Genomic DNA, 17043 nt, shown 5'->3' on the forward strand with positions numbered 1-17043 from the left:
GTGTGTAAGTCCTACGAAATTTGACAGATTTGGGTAAACTCTTTTTACTGCCCATTTGGAGACTGTGTTGATATTCACGTTGCCAAGGTTCGGTCAGGATACTCTGAGAAGCCAAATGGGAACATGAAGAGGAACTCGTGGGGTGATTTAAGGGAAGGTGTCTGAGTGACTACCTGTCCTGTGGATCCCCACGAAGCATCTAGTGGTGGGCTTGGGGTAGCTGCTGGCCGGCAGGCAGAGCCCTTAGGAAGATGGAAGACAGCAAGGACAGGCTGGAACCGCTGGGTCCGATCTATTCTTTCAAAGTAGAAGACCTTTAGAGAGGAATGGCTGCCCCGGAGCTTCAGCCTTCTAGATCTTATGCAGATCAGATCTCTTTGGCCAACTCTAACACAACTATACAGGGGAAAAGGATGCTGGAAAAAGTGGTTCCCAGTTTGATGGCGTTGCACCGAGCAAACCACCACAGGGGTTACTAGTGAAATGAAAAAACAAAAAAGCGTATCTCCTTTCAGTCTGAAGACAGCATTCACATGACTCAGACTTAAGGAGCTTTGGGGGAATTCCTACTCAGCGCCAGGCACTGTGCCAAATATTTTCACACCCACACACACACGCCCCCCTACATAAACACAACTTCTCTAGTAGCATCACACCATATGCTACCTTTCCCCATTTCTGTTGGTCACAATGAGAGAAAAATGAAGAAGAGTTTGGGCAGACCAGGAACTTTACTGACAAGATGTAAACAACAGTACAGTTGAATACGATGTTGTGTCATAGTTAGGAGAGAAAGCTCTAGAGCTTCCGGGTCCAAATCGTGGGTCCTGTGACATGAGAGTTAAGTGATCTTGGGCACAATATTTAATTCCTCTATTTCTCAGCATTGCCATTGCAAATTTCAGATAATACTCACCTTACTGGGTTGTTGTAATGATTATATGTTATAATATATGTACAGCACCTGGGGTTCAAAAAAAAAGAAAGCTCAGTTTAGGAATAATTGAAAAATAAGTATTAGTGAGATTTTTGCTTGTGCCTATAAATACATATATATATATATAAATAAATATTCTATTGCTGAAACAGAATGGTTTTAAATTATAGTTATGTATTTTTAACTCATGTTCTCTCTTTTTTTATTATCTATCAAAATGTTTATACTAATCATTATTTAGTAGCATACAGACCACTGAATATGTTACATATATCAGAGTCTCAAAATCCAGGATATTCAATTTTTAAAATTATAATTTGCAGTAGAATACATAAGTATGAAGTGACATAAATAATTCCAAATTACTGAATAAACAATTTAAAATAATCGACTGAAAGGCAGCATATGTTGCATTTTAATAACTTAAAAATTATGATAGGAGAGTCTATTTCGCTGTATATTGTTAAATCTATATGTCTGTATAAAGTTCCTGTTAACTACAGCTTCATGATCTGGATGTTTGCCTAAATTAATGTCAACACATTAGCCCTTCCTCTTCATGATTTCCTGATAATCAATAGCGATCTCCCGTCCTTGGTCCTTCCTTTACAGCTATTTGTCCTAAACGTAACAATGATTCATTCTGCTACAATAAGAAGATCCCTTGGTTCTTTGACCATGACTCTCAAATCACTTGTCATTGACTCTCAGTTGTTCAATGCTTTGCACTCCTTCCTCACATGTTCTTTCCTTCAATCTTGATTAAAGCATAATATACTTCTCTGGATAATTTACAAGCTGCTTAAAACAAAAGACCTTAGGCAGAAAATACAGTTTGGCTAGCAAACATTGGATGAATTTTAACTCATACTTAATATTGGCTGTTACCTTTTAAACATTCTGATCAATACTATTAGTACTGGCATGTTCTTTTTACCTCGTATTGAGTGCAAATTAACTGGAGAGGATTTTTTTTAACTGCTCTGTTCTTCCTTTTCATACACATGAAAACATAGCATTATTGATTGACTCTGTAAAGTTCATTTTAAATTAAAGGCTTATTTTTATCCATTGACATTACTCAGCAAAGTGAGAATCAGATTTAAGATATTCATAGTTATCCATTTCAAAGAACAGGCGGGCACCTGCCCACTGGTTACATTTCACTTACACTATAATTTGTACGACTCTTAATCAAGGGGTCTTCTGACCCAGAAGGCAATAAGCGATTCCCTAGCAATGATATCATTTAAAAATGCATGTCCTTAGTCAGTATGTGTCAGGATGTGCTAAAACACATGGCATATATTCAGCTGGCCGACAAAAGTTATCCTTAAAAGACCCATGACAATTGGCCTGAAGCTCATGCTTTATGAAGCAATGCCACATTTGGCCAGTAGATAGCACTCAAGATATTCCACTAAACGGAGAGAAGGCGCCTCGGTGCGATTATCACTCTGCCAGGGAAACATTAGACAAGTTCATTTTAGATCAGCAGAGGGGGAAAAGAGATGCCCCCCAAACACCTAGAAATTGGGATTTTTTTGTACAAAACGCCAGCAGCCACTTAATGTAAATCTGTACTTTATTAGGGTAGGAAAACTAGCCCACTTGTTTCCTAACACAATTTCTGTTGGAAGACAAGGAAAGTACCACTCATGTGACACAGACTGAAATAAAACATGAAAGCAGCACCTGAATGGTAATGTTGAGGTCCAGAGAGACCACAAGTGGAATATGCCAGTTGCCTTGCACAAAAAGACTAAAAAGGCAAAACGCTGTGACTCATCCATCCTGCTAAAAAGCCACATGCATTTCAGAATGCCATGTTTAAATAAATAAGAACCTGGCTATAAACAAAAAATGAATTGTAACTGCTTGAAGCCAATGGACAGTGCCTTGGCATGGTTAGACCTACGCATAAGGGTAACTACTGTTACGCTTTGATAAGTGATGGCTTCCACGGTGCGTAAGAACCAACTCATGTTTGCTCAGAGGCAGGAAGTGGTAAAGGGAGCTGCTCCTGTGATTTTTTTGTGTGTGTGGTACGCGGGCCTCTCACTGTTGTGGCCTCTCCCGTTGCGGAGCACAGGCTCCGGACGCACAGGCCCAGCGGCCATGGCTCACGGGCCCAGCCGCTCCGCAGCATGTGGGATCTTCCCAGACCGGGGCACGAACCCGTGTCCCCTGCATCGGTAGGCGGACTCTCAACCACTGCGCCACCAGGGAAGCCCTGCTCCCATGATTTTGAACCATCTCCCACATGTCGCGAGCTCAGTTCATCTGATACAGCAAGTACGGGTCTGTGCTAAATGAGGTGATGGTTATCAAGCTGCTGTCCAAGCAGACACAGAAAGCTGGAGTGTGAGAAGCTAAGAGATGAGAATCATTCAAATATCTATCAAAGAAAAAGTGGAGGCACCTAAGCTAGGGAAGACCATGTCAAGGGAAAAAGACATCTGAAAAAAAAAATCAGTGAAAAACTAAAGAAACAACTTCAAATTCCTTCTGCAGAAAATTGGTGGTGGTTGGGAGGTGGTCAGGCTCTTACAAAAGTCAGTTCCTAGGAGGACAGGTTTTCATTCCCTGCTCTCCAGGGTCCAACCTTAAGCTTTCTACAGCTGTGCTCCCAGCCCACTTTCATGGACTTACACACAGAATGGCTAACCCAATATCCTGCTCAAAAATTTCTTAATTTAGCCTCAAATTGCCTGAAACTACCTTTAGCCTTTGAACTTACTGTTCCCATAGCCATTAAATGGCTTTCTGTTGTAACTGCTCAACTTGTTTGAGTTGTGTTTGGGTATTTGCAACCAAAAGTCTCTTTTGACTGTGCTAGGCTTACTCTGGAGTAGGGTGGAGCTGTGGACTGCCTACTGCCTGATCCGCAATGATTACGAAAAAGACAGCAAGGGAAAAACACATTTACAGAATGCTATCTTAGCCAATCAAAGGACAATTTTCCATTGAGAATGCTTAGGGTTCCTAGAAGGAAGACAGAAATCTGGGATGAAAAGAGATTGGATTGAGCTCCCCCTTGCACTGACCCTGGAGTCTAGCCTTCTTCTGCCACAGTCTGGCTGTGTGACCTTGAGAACATCACTTTCCATCTCTGGGCCTCAGTTTTTTCATCTATAAACTGAAGGGTTAAGCAAGATGTTCCAATTCTAACCTTCTATGGCTCTGTTCTCCTGCCTTCTTTCCATATAGGAAGCTACATCTGAAAGAGGTTAAATGATTTCCTAGTAATGACATCCATCATATTCGATGCACCAGTAGAAAAGGTGATTGATTATTCAGTCAAATAATCATGCATATATGAACAATGCATGGGAACACACATGGAAAGACAGTGACAAGTTTGCAAAAGTCAGTCTGATTTGGTAGAGATGCTCTCTCCTGCCTTGTCGGTCTTAAGTGATGCTCTCTTCACCCAGGCACCTTCTTATCACAAGACCCACTGGGACCCCCAGGCTGCCTCTCTTCCTCTCCCTCCAGCCTCTCCCCTTGGCTTCTGACAGTGGCATCAGCCACCAGTACACTGCTGGCAGCATCTTCTGACATCCAAGGGAAGAGATGGTGAAGAGAGAGAGTTGTGGCAAAAAAAACAATTTCACTGTAGAAGAATTCTTTGATTTGTGTTTGAACTTGGAACAACTGATACGTTTGTGTGATAAAACTTCATAAATCCCCTAATCATGTCGAAATGGCTACAAAGAAAATGTCCAGTTCTCTCCTGAAAAGTTCTGTAAAAACGAAGGATGTAAATAGGTTCTGATGATGTTCTGTTAAAGGCCTGAGTGCATTCCAAATGTGGGGCCTATGATTCTGTAGGGGAAGGGAGGGAGGGAAGGAGGGAGGGAGGGAAGGGGGGAGGGAGGGAAGGGGGGAGGGAGGGGGGAGGGAGGGGGAAAGAAATGTTTCTGGTAGAGTAGTAGCTCTCAACCATGGCTGTATAGTGAAATCTCCGGGTGAAAAATACCAATGTTTGAGTCCACTTTTAAAGAGGTTAAAGTCCCCAGTGCCATCAGGGTTGAGAGTCAATGTAATGCAGCATCAATTTAATAAAACAGCGACTCAAGAATAGTCAATTACTCAACAAGAATGGCAACTCAAAAGGATTTTCATTAAGAATTGCTACCAAAAAGCCCACCAGCTTCTTATCATAGAGGTCTAAGAGGTCCGAAGGGTCCCTGAGAATTCCCTCTATCCTTGGGGTAAGCACTGCCATGTTCTTGAGTCCCCATTCCTCCTCTGAGCCCTGGGCCATGTAATTCTCCGTATCTCTCACCCTTCTAAAATTATTACCTGATCAGTGCTTCAGGCTCAGTACAGTCAACCCTCTTTTCCTGATAATAAGATCGACTCAGGGGCTTTTAACATCCGTAGATCATTCCTGTAACTCTTACTCGCTAAAGGTTCATTCATTCACTACATCACAACTTTTACAACTGCTGGCCAGCTGAAAAATACCTGAGGCAGAGTGATGAATTGGAAAGACACTGCACCGAGAAACTGAACGTCTTGAATCAAGCTTCAGATTCGCCCATGCCTCTCTCCAGATGACCTGATGCAAGTCACATAACATGTTGAGCTTCCATTTCCTTAAAGGTAAAGTGAGAAATCTGGTTCATGTCTGATATCCACCGCAGCTCTGAAATGTTATACTGCAGATGATGTTCTCATCCACGTTCTGGTAACGATGCTAATGAACAGTAAAGGGTGAGAAAGTAAGTGCAGAGGAGAAGCACAAGGAAAAAGCTAATGGTCCCGGTGAGCCACAAGTTGACAGACTGGCTCTCAAAGCATCGACAATATCCCTATGAGTTACCTTTTTAAAAGACTACAATGGAATCTTATGGCAGTAAAATTTGGTAAGTTCTACTTTCTGCTACTTTGTCTGTATGGAAAGACCATTTTCACTCCCCTCACACTGGGAAAACCACCCTTTCAAAATGAAAAGGCAATGATCTGATTCTCCAGTTGTTAAATTGCCTCTAAGAGGAAAAGGGATTATGTTAAAAAAAATTCCTCTAATATGCCAGGAAAGTTTTACAATATTCCAACCCCAAATTCAGTTCCTTGTTCCTCTGTAGGAGCTCTTGCACCCACATCTCTCCATTCTCTTCTTTCCAGCAACCATGACCATCTCCTCATGGAGCTTCGTCCTTAAGACAATCCTGCCTGCTACCACTGCGTATATCTTTATGCCACTTGATGTCTGACTTTTCTACTCCAAAAAGTTTGAAGACCAAACTTTGGTCTTATTTCCTGCAGACCAAGTTAAACTATTGATATTTAGCCTGGCATTTCCAGATCCCTACAGTCTAGCTTTTAACCTACTTTTTCTCTCCCTTTTTCTCAAAGCCAGTCTGACCCACTTTACTGTCCATCCCTCACTTAAGTCACACGAAGTCCCTCCACTGGGCATTTGCTTGTGCTGTTCCTCCCACATGGAATAGCTTTCCCCATTTTCTCCCACATAGACTAACCTTGGCTATTCTCAGAAACTGAGCCAGCTCACATTTTATCTCTGCCATGAAGCAGTCATGCTGGTTTACAATGATCTGTCCTTCCTCCAACTATACTAGGCAGCACTTAAACTTGAACTCCCCTGTATTGTCTGCCTTTTGTTTGTTGCATGTTTCCTGGTTAGACTGCATGTTCGGAATGACAGTCCATGTATCTAATGCTTCTATCTTTCCCCCTTTTCTCCCTCCCTCCCTCCTTCCTTTCTTCCTTTCTTCCACTTTCCCATAGTACTTACAGCAAAATTTGGGGAATACACTAAATTAGCAGTAGTCACCTTATAAATAAACACAGTAATACCAGACGTTAGTCAAGGGGGTCCTTGGTGCTTCTCTCTGCCACAGCCTGATCAACGGGACACACGTTCTCTTGTGTCCGTTAGCTCTTAGCTTGGAATCCAACACCCTGCAGCAAGTTCCATTGTGAGAATACTTAGTATTATTAGGACACATGTCCAAGTTTAGGTTCTAAAATTTTATGCATAAATTTCCCAAAAGGGTAGAAATGGTCTAAGAAATAGGAACAAATTTAAAGAAAAGAGTGAAATATTCCAGTCATTAAATCACTTATTCATTTCAATAGTGTGTTAAGTCAGGCGCTCCTCATTTAAAGAGCTAATGATAACAGAATCGGAAACTACTAAATCAAGAAGGGACCTCGCCTTCTGGTTTTAGAGACGAGTCAGCTGGGGCTCCGGCAGAAACACTGAGTCTATATGAGGTACTGCCTCTTGCAATGCCGTTTGCCTTCTTCCTCTTCTAGCAGCCCCTCTCCAAAAAGGGGTCCTTCTAATGTCTGCCAAACTCGTTCCCTATTAATCACGTCCCAAAAATTGTCTGTAAATAAAATGCAGAGACAAAGTTGGACAAGAAGATCAACCTACAGAGATCGCTCCCAATTTTTGAAATTATCTTATTTATGCTTCTAGGATAGAATAACTTTCTAGAAGTGAGCTCTAAGCCTAGGTAAAGAGAATTTTTGTGGAGGTGAAGGGTAGCTATAAGGAGGTGAGTTATATATTTAGATATGCAAATAATGATTTTGTTTGTTTTTGAGTCTGTTGCAAGGAAAAGGAAGAGTCTGAGGACAAAGTGGGTTCTCGCTGCTGCAGCCTTTGGCACGGGCCCCAGAATCCCCCAGTCAGGCTAGGTGAGGCGTTAGGAAGGATATACAACCCTCGCTTGCCTCTCTTCCTCCATACAGGAAATGGAGTTGTATTAGAGAGGTACCCCACCTGCAGCCTCAGGGACAACTTTCAAAGTCACATTGGGACCCCAGAACACTCTGGAATGACCTCCCTCCCCATCTGCACAAAATTGACACACCCGGTGAAAGGAAGGGTGGACCTTGCCCTACCCAGGTCAGTCCTCCTGCCCTTGGTCCTGCACCATTCAAAGACTTACCAACTCCCGTTGCATTTTATTTGGGGGTAGAAGAGCAGTAAGAGCAGGAGATGGAAACGTTTTTCCCCTAAAATTCCAACCCAAATTTCACTTTTTGTTGTTGTTTTTTTTTTAAATAAAAATCTATCTCAATTCCACTCTCTTGCCTCAACGTGTTTTTCATTTGCAAGAGGATGTAGGAACTAGCCTTGCCTTGAGTGTTCTTTTGAAGTAGCTGCCTAGAGACTCATCCCTGGAGAACTGATTTTACCTCTCTGGACCTTAGATTTCCCATCTGTTCAATAAAGAGGCTGATGGATGATGTCTAAATTCTCACCCGCCGTAAACGTGGGAGTACCTGAGCCCCACTGTCCCTTGACTTTTCCACTAGAGGGTCCAGCACAGAGATAGTTAAAGGTTAAGGATCTCTCCAATGGAGAGTTGTTAACATGGGGTTGAGCGATCGCGGGCAGCAGGTTTCTGGCCTCGCCCAGCCGCGGCCTCAGAAACCCTCTCCAAGATTTCCCAACTGGGAGGGAGGCTGCGGCAGGGTCTCCTCTCCTTATTCTTCTCCCCAGGCGCCCGGGCGCAGCTCTATCCTCCTCCTGGACACCGAGCAGCCGACAGCATCCTCAAACCCGAGTAAGCCTGGACCTCTACACCTAGCTCGGTTTCTCAGAGCCCTGCCGCTACCCCTCCTCAATGACCCTCTAGGTGCCCACTACTTTCCACTTCCAGACATTCTTCCAGCCGCACCAGCCTCACTTTGGAACCCCTGCGCCGGGCTCTGAGAGCCAGGGCTGCTGCGGAGCAGGGCGCTCTCCCGGGGCGTCCCGGGCTCCAGCACCCCTCAACACCACCACCACCTCCGCCCCCCGCCCCGCCTCAGGACCCTGCTGTCGCCTTCCCCTAGAACTCCCTGGGTGCTCTCTCGGCGCGCTCCTTCCTGCATCCACTCAGGGAGACCACCCGCCCCCCCACTCCCCGGTGCCACCTCCCCGGCAAAACAAGAGCTGGTCAGTGGGCAGGGCACCCGGCCCAACCGGCCCTCTGCTGAGCGGGGGCGGAGAAGGCCCCGGAGCCTCGCAGGGCTCCCGGGCGCGCTCAGCTCTTCCGGGAGCAGCCTCGCGCGGGAACCCCGCATCAAAGCGCCGGAGCCGCAGCCTCCCGCCCGCGGGCGCCCGCCGCGCTCACCCTGACCCCGGGACGCGGGAGCCCCGGGCGCTGCTGGGACCCCGCGCAGCACGCCGGAGCTCGAGCTGCCCCCCACGCTCCTTTTCCGGCCCCCTCCAAGGAGGGGCGCGCGGGGCCCCAGAAGCATCTCCCGCCCGCCCTCCCCCACCCCCTTCCCAGCCCGCCCACCCGACCCGCGCGGCGTGGCGCCGCGCTGCGCTCGGATTCCGGGAGGGAAGCGCCGCGCGGAGTCCCTGGCGTCCTCAGTCCTGCCCCGCGAAGTGGAGATGCGCGAGAGGCAGGCGAGGGCGCGCAGCTCGTGAGACGCCGCGCCAGTCGGCACCATGCGCCTGCGGCCGCTGCCCCTCGTCGTGGTCCCCGGCTTGCTGCAGCTGGTGAGTGCCCGGCCCGCCGCGCGCCCCACGCCCCACGCGCCGGGGCCGCGTTTCGGCGGGAAAACCGCTCCGGCTGCCGACTCGGAAGCAGAGTCTGGGGCTGCTTGGGCCATGGGGTCGGGGGCGCAGGGAGTGGAGGGAGTTTAGGGTTGCCTTAGAGGTTGAAGGGAAAGAATCAGGGAACGGGGATCAGAGTGGGGACCCTGAGGCGAGTGCGGTGCTTATGGAGGATTGGGACTGGAGGGCTGAGGTAAAGAAGGCAGAAAGTGGCAGGGAAGAAGGCGAGAGAGAAGGAACACGTTTATTGAGGAGCGGTCAAGGAGGGGATAAGGGTAGACGGACGCGATGAGGATGGGCTGAAAGACCTGCCTCTAGCCCAGAGTTTGGGGGGCTTGGTGGTTATTTTTCACGTGGTATTTTGCCCGGATGCCCGCAAACACTTATAAAGCACGGCATCGTCCATCCTCGCTCTCAGGGCCGGTTGGTGGCTCCTTGCTGGGGAAAAACTTAGGCAAAAGACCGATTTGGGAGGCAGATTGGATTTCTCTTCGTTTTCTATCTGGCACTGGGGACTAGGATGGGGTTTTGTTCCGGCGGGGACGCAGGATGTAACTTTCAAATCCAACTCCACACAGGAGCCCCCTCCCCGTCGTCTCTACGCATTTTGTTCCCAAAGACCTCTCCTGTCTGGTCTGGGCGGCTCAGGGGCACCGAGGAATATGAAGGGTATTAGAAGGTGGTTGCACGGTCCGCCAGGGAGGCTCTAGGCGACCGTTCCAGTGGTGCCTCTCTCCTCGCTTTTCCCGCGTGGCGCCACCCTCTCCTCCTTCCGAAATATACCTGTATGCTGTATGGATTGCTAGTTAATTCTGTTTAAGGGAGATCCCAAGTAAGACGTTCAAGAAGACAACTTCTAAAGTACAATTATAGAAGGGGATTGCTTTGGCGCAGTCCGCCTCTGTGATGGATTTCTCTTGCTCTCTTGGCACTTGTCTTAATACGGTGCTATCAAGAGGGCTTTCTCCAGAAGCCAAGGTTTCTTTGGTCTTCATATTTAAGACTTGACCCAGTTTAATCTGGCTGTTAAAACAGGGTTAAGGAACCCAAGGATGATGATCCTTCCTTTTTTCCTTCCTTCATCCCTCCCTTCTCTCTCTCTCTCTCTCTCTCTCATTTCCCTTTAGAGGGAAAGATCAAGTAACTTATTAAAGTTTCTCTATGATACATATGATATTGTAGACGCAAAGCTACTCTGTAAGTTTGAGGATGGAAGGAGTTCTAAAATGTCTTAGTGAAGGGGAGAGAGCACGAAAGGGCCTGTCCATTCCTTTTCCACAGAGATTAGCTTCACCTGCACAGCATCAAGAAATTCTTCAGTGGCTTCAAGAAGAAAATGCAGTGATGTTCCCAAATGTCCTTAAATGAGCCAGCACATACTGCCTATATACAAGATGGCATGTTAAAATAAATTTTACATCTAAGGCATTAAGCATGCCACATATATGCCATAATACTCTTCAGTATCCCTTGCTTTTTGAAATGTTTGATCTAGATTCCAAAAAAAGGTGATTTAACAAAGCAACATTTGTATGGTGTGTGTAAGTAAAACTGTAAAAACCTGGGGAACTCAGGTACTTAGGTAGGATCTTCAGAATATCTTCATGAATCTCTTAGTTCATTCATTTAATTTTGCATTCAGTGATCATGAACTGTGTATCTGTTCCACTGTATTAGACTCTTAAAGATAAGGAGCTATATTGGGGGATCTGTTGGGAAAAGTTCTTCTATCAGTTTACTGTATTGGGAATATTAGATTTTTTTTTTTTTCACACCACCAGAGTCAATAGGGAATAAGAAGTACATCTTGACAAGATTATAGACCCTCCTTAAGAGCTAGATTCTAATATTACAGCGTGGCTTGATTTATCAGTTTTTAAGGAAGTGTATGTCAAATTCTAATCCATTTTTGGATTGTGCTTGGGTTGTAATGTTTTTTTCCTGGAGCACTTTATCATGGTAAGTGAGGTGGGGAGCTGCAGCTGGGCGATAAGCATACATTCCTTACACTGCCATCCTTTTGGACAATAAAAAGCTGTTTACATTCTCCACAATCTTAGAGCTGTTTCCAGCCTTATAACACAAAGGGGTTAGGATGTGAAAGGAAAACAGAGTGGCTGAGCAGGGTAGATCTAAATGAAAACACCCCCCAATCCCACCATTTGCCCCAACCCAGCAGGTATCCAAAAAAAAAAAAAAAAAAGTTATAATTTGGCCCTTTGGATGGCTTATAGTTTTAGTCTACCTTTTCAGCTAATATTGAACTTCTTTGCTAAATCCCAATAGCAAGTGGATAAAATGATTGAAAACTAATTTTTTCATTTTCTAGGAACCGTGTGTACATAGTACATCTGCCCTTGGGGGGAGGGAGTAGAGACGAGGTTGGGTTATCGCTGGAACTGGATTTTACTTTTCCATTCCCACTGCCATCCTAAAATGCTAAATATTTTTAAATGAGTAGTGGATTCATTGGGGGATATTGACATTTTAATTTTAAGAAAATTGCCTGATTCATATGAAAGCAGTCAGAGGGAGTTGGGCCCAAATAAGTCCCTATCATATAATACTGATACAATAACTAGATTTTTACTTGTTTGGGGGATATTTATAATTTTTAAGAAAACAGTAAGCTGAATTGATAAATATTGCAGGTAAACTATGAAGTATGTGTGTCTGTGATTTGTCCTTACCCAATTTTCCTGGCCTGTGTCTAGTGTTTTAACAGACAGGTTGCTATGCCTAATTAATAAGATTACTAGGCATTTGCAGAATTAAGTATCAATCCTGAATGTATTATTTTCTTTGAAATTCTTATTCAGCAACATATCTTTATAAAAATATTAATAGCAAATTATCTCTTGTCTGCCATCTAATGAAGAGAAAATTAGCATTTGAAGTTAATATTATAATGAGTGTTATTTTGTGACATGATACAAGGTAAAGGCTTCGCCAGTTGACAGCTTCTCACAGATTTGCATGATTATTTGTAACTCATAATAAGTGTGATTTTTGCCTCTAAGTAAAATGCAGATTGTAAAAAGATTAAATTTGAATTTAAATGGATGATAAGCTTGAGTTTAAGATAAAATTTAGTGGTGATTTTAAAAATTAGTTTGTTATACATTTCAACTTGTTTTTCTGTGATATAATGATGAGTTTATCAAGTAAAATATAAATTAAAAAAGCGATGCAAGTTAGCAAATTTTTAGAATCCTATAAAATCAGAATACTTGTGATGCAAAGTCTTAACAATTTTAAGTTCATCCTCATTATACAGTATCATCCCACATGAACTTATTGAGGATATTTTTATCTTAACAAATGATTGATTTTAATATTTATTTAGTGTCATAGTCATAACATATATTTATTCCCAGTTCTGTATTTTCAAGAAGTGATAACTCATGACTGTCTTCCATTCAGAAATCACAATTTCCCTCATACAGTTTTGATCAATTAACATCAAAACAGTATTTTCCAGTGTAGGATCAATAGTCGTCTGTTGCCTAGATGACAATGCAGAGGAGAAGAAAATACCACCATATCATGGTTACGACTTAGAGTTGGCTGGGCTTTGAAATTGACTCCTCATTAAAAGCATCATTATCTTAGACATTTTTAAAAATGAGAACTAGGATTAGACAATTAAGTCCTCTATTCCAGCCACTCACCTCCCAGTATAAATTGTGTTCCCTTGGCCTATTTTAGGATTAGGTTGTGTAGTTCAGTTTTAAATGCCTTCCACATAGGAAACTGACTCCCCTTGGGAACCTATTTTATAGCTCAATAGATTTCCGAATGGAAAAGAAAAGCCTTGTTACTTTTTGTTCCATAGTTTTTTTTCTTTCTTTTTTTTTATAGTTTTTTTCTTAATTTTTTATTGTTTCTGATTAGTGGTCAAAATGCTAAATAAGGCAGAAGGCTTTTTTGCAAAACTTTTATTAGAGGTTTTCCATTCTCAGCTTAAAATGTGTAGCTCTTGCAAATCGAATGAATTAAAAAATGTTGATTTTTACAACACACTGCCCACCTTTTATCTATTAAAGAGCTAATCAATACATTGTGAATGATCTCGTTATTTAGTAGTAGCAATCAGAGATGAATATAAGTGTGTCACAGGTTTGTGATTTTGTAAAAGCACCAGGACTGTCTCCTACCGTTTACATATTCTGCGGTCTCTTTTACCTGAAGCTTTGCTGGGTAAGATTTGAAAAAAGAATTATAGCCACACGCTCAAATGCCTACAGTTAGGGCTGTGTCAGCATTTCTGTGAAGAATCTCATTTCTATCTTAGCCATAAGCATTATAGCCAGTTAGAAGTTGGCATTTAATATCTTGATTTGGGAGTCAATTATTTTAAAGCTGCTTTAAAAAATTGGTCCAAGTGATTTTGAGCACTCATCCATGTGAGTTTACTCTCTAGATATCCTTATAGTATGTGGAATGATGATTTAAGAAACTAATTTCTATATCATTCTTGCACAGTGGTTATAATTTAAAATGTAGCATGTTTAAATCATTTTCAATAGTCTCTTCCAAGTTAACCTATTTATTGAACCACTGTAAGATATTGTAACACTGTTTCATCACAAACAATTTTAATTGTGCCAAATTCAGATGCCTTAGTTGGTCTTTATTCACTAAAAATTGTAAGAGTCTTTATTTGCTAACAATCTGTTTGAATTTTTTATTACTTGTGATATGACCAACGGTATCGATGACAACTCTGTTCTTTATTTCAAAATCTTGCTCAATAAAAAAAGTATCTAAAGCAATTTACAATATAGATTTTCATATTATAGAAAGAATTCTAAGATTGATTGAAAACTTCCAATTTATGTTGGTTTTAGTTTATGAAGATCTAGATGAAAACCTTCAAATAAGTGTTTGGTTCATTATGCTGTAAGATCAGTATATAATAAAGAATTCTGTTTCTTTATAGAACTACCATTAAAAATGAATATTTCATTATCTAAACCCAAAAGCTATAAGAAATATTTTTCCTAGCCAGATCATTCAAGAAGTTAAAATAGTTGTCTTTAAAATTGTCATTCTTGTAAATTTTGCTTTTCTTAGATTTATGGACCCATAGTAAGAAAACTGGGAAGTTTTACAAATTTAAACTACAATGATAATAATGCTCTCTTAGATTTGCATATACCTACCTGTTTTCAAGTTTCTTTCACACAGTTTATCACATTCTGTTCTCCCAAAAAATCTACAAGAAGGACATGTTGAAAGTTTCCATTTGTGTACTGGAAAGAACAATGTATTTGGAGTCGAAAGACGAGTTCTATCTCTAAATAAATTGCATATTCAACAAATATTTACTATTTTGTCCCTGACTTTACACTGAGACTGTAGCTGACATTGAGGACATAACAGTAAAAAAAATGGAACTGCTATGAGAATATGAGTGTGTGTGTGTGTGTGTGTGTGTGTGTGTGTCTGTGCGCACGCGCGTGTCTGTGTGTCTTGGGCTGGTCATTTAATAACCTCAAATCCCTCATCTGTACAATGACGTCATCAGTGATAAAGAGAATGAAAAATGATTTCTAACATCTCTTTCCTTTTTTTAATGTACAGTAACAGTGTTACTGTATTTTTCTTTTATGAATTATGTACATCTTTACTGTACAATTTAAAGTATGTCTTACCTACAAACATAATTGCTTTAAATATAAGTTTTACATGGAGTTTGTGCTTTTAACCATATCACAAATGGTACATATATTTAGAAATAGATTTAAAATACTACAAGACTGCTTAATGTTATATCTTCTTATGGAAAAGGACAATTTAGTGAAACTAGGCAAAGGGAATTGACAAATACTGATTTAACACTTGTAATCAGCAAAATCAATAAAATTTAAATTAAAATGGTACAATAAGGGCTTTTCCCCCTATATACCATTTTTAAATTGTAAACCACTAACATCTACTCATTTCTTTAATTTAAATAAAAAGTAAATTGGCTCTCAGTTAAATTCTAATTATTAAGATAAGCAGCATTACAGCTTAATACTGTACTTCAACCAGAAAACTAGCATGCGACTTTTTGTACACCTCAGTAGAATCCAACCTATTTAAGTCAGGAATACTATTAACTAACTCCAAAGGTCTTGGGAGTTCTGATGTTAATGGTATGAAATTTTAAAAAGAAAACCAAGAAAGAACTGGCATGTGAGACCTATCAAAGATGGAAGAAATTGTTAATGCTTTTAACATCAGGCGACAAGTCAACTGAAACAGACTGACTAGTCCTGGGGTTCAGTCCAACTATATTCTAAACAACATGAATGTCTTTAAAAACGAAACTTGACTTTGTGATAGTGCTGGTTTGGGCCAAATAAAAGGATTCTCAGGTCATAAAAACACTTAAGTAAATCTCTTTATTCAAGATTATGCAAAATGGTGATTTTCAAGCATTGACATATATATTGACAGTTTTAAAATCTCATCAGTTTTACCTTAAGTTATATGGCTTGTATATTTATTCACTCAAAACTGTAACTTAGGAAATAGTTGAGATTACTTGAAGGGAGAGACCACATATGTAATTTATATGGCTGTTAAAAGTCCATGATCTGCATGATATTTTGAATGGATAATGTATACATAAGAGAATAGGGACTCAAAAGAACCATTTAACACTTTGTAGCAATGATAACAATCATTTTTATTAATACAGTTTTTGCATTTGGATAACCCAAACAGAAGACCCAAAACATAAGAAATGTGGCTGCAGAAATGAAAAGGGAGGTGAAGTTTTCAAAAGTGTGTTTTCCACAGTCATGAATTCACCTGCTGCTTCCATGTTGATGACTCCCAAATTTGTACCTCAATTCCTACCCTACTGCTCAGCCTCCAAGGCCATCTCTCCATAGCTCACTTTCTTTGCCTTGGATGTTTTACTGCCAACTCACACTCAACATGTCCACAGCCACACACAGCTTTCCTGAACAAGTAACCTTCCAACATTCATGGATTCAGATCTTGAAGTCACTACCTTGTCCCCCTTTTTAATGTCTGGTATCTTTGTGTTGGGACAAGCGACTTAGTATAAAGCATCACATGGTTTATAAGATAATTTCATGTGTGTGATCTCAGGGTTCATCTTCACATCAGCTCTGGAAGGTAAACAGAACAATAGTTATTGCATCCATTTTTAAAAATGAAGACACAAAGGCGTGGAAGGTTTCCAAGACAGACTGTATACAGACCACACAAAAGGCGCAACTTGAATTGTCCGCCCAGTCCATCCCCAAGGTCACGGTAGCATCTGTTTGTAGCAGAAGGCTGTGAGATCCATCATAGACCCCCAGAGTGAAGGGCTTGAGGGACGTTTCCAGGAAATGTTCTGTTCTGCTCAGCAGCCATGCCGAGGCAGAAACCTCGACTCATTCTAGGAAGGTTTTAAACAAATTTGCCATGAAGTCAACAAGTTTAACAGAGTAAACAGATTTTTAGAGCCTGGCTGTTATTCGGGAGTCCCATTTAGAATTTAGCCTCAGAGTTTAGTTTCCAGGTGCTCCAGCTTTTACAGCTTTAGGGCTACGTGGACGGCCTA

At 41.9% G+C, this 17043-nt stretch overlaps 1 protein-coding gene across 1 annotated transcript in view; it reads left to right on the forward strand.

Moving 5' to 3' along the window:
* The first annotated feature begins 9184 nt into the window (after positions 1–9184).
* Positions 9185–17043, forward strand: part of NXPH2 (neurexophilin 2) — a 106304-nt gene continuing 98445 nt past the window's right edge. The window contains exon 1 of the mRNA XM_030883011.2: positions 9185–9416. Within this exon, the coding sequence (XP_030738871.1) occupies positions 9366–9416 (51 nt within the window). The 5' untranslated portion in view covers positions 9185–9365. The remainder of the gene's footprint in view (positions 9417–17043) is intronic.

This window comes from Globicephala melas, chromosome 7 (genome assembly GCF_963455315.2).
Source record: "Globicephala melas chromosome 7, mGloMel1.2, whole genome shotgun sequence".
In the NCBI taxonomy this organism is placed as follows: Eukaryota; Metazoa; Chordata; class Mammalia; order Artiodactyla; family Delphinidae; genus Globicephala; species Globicephala melas.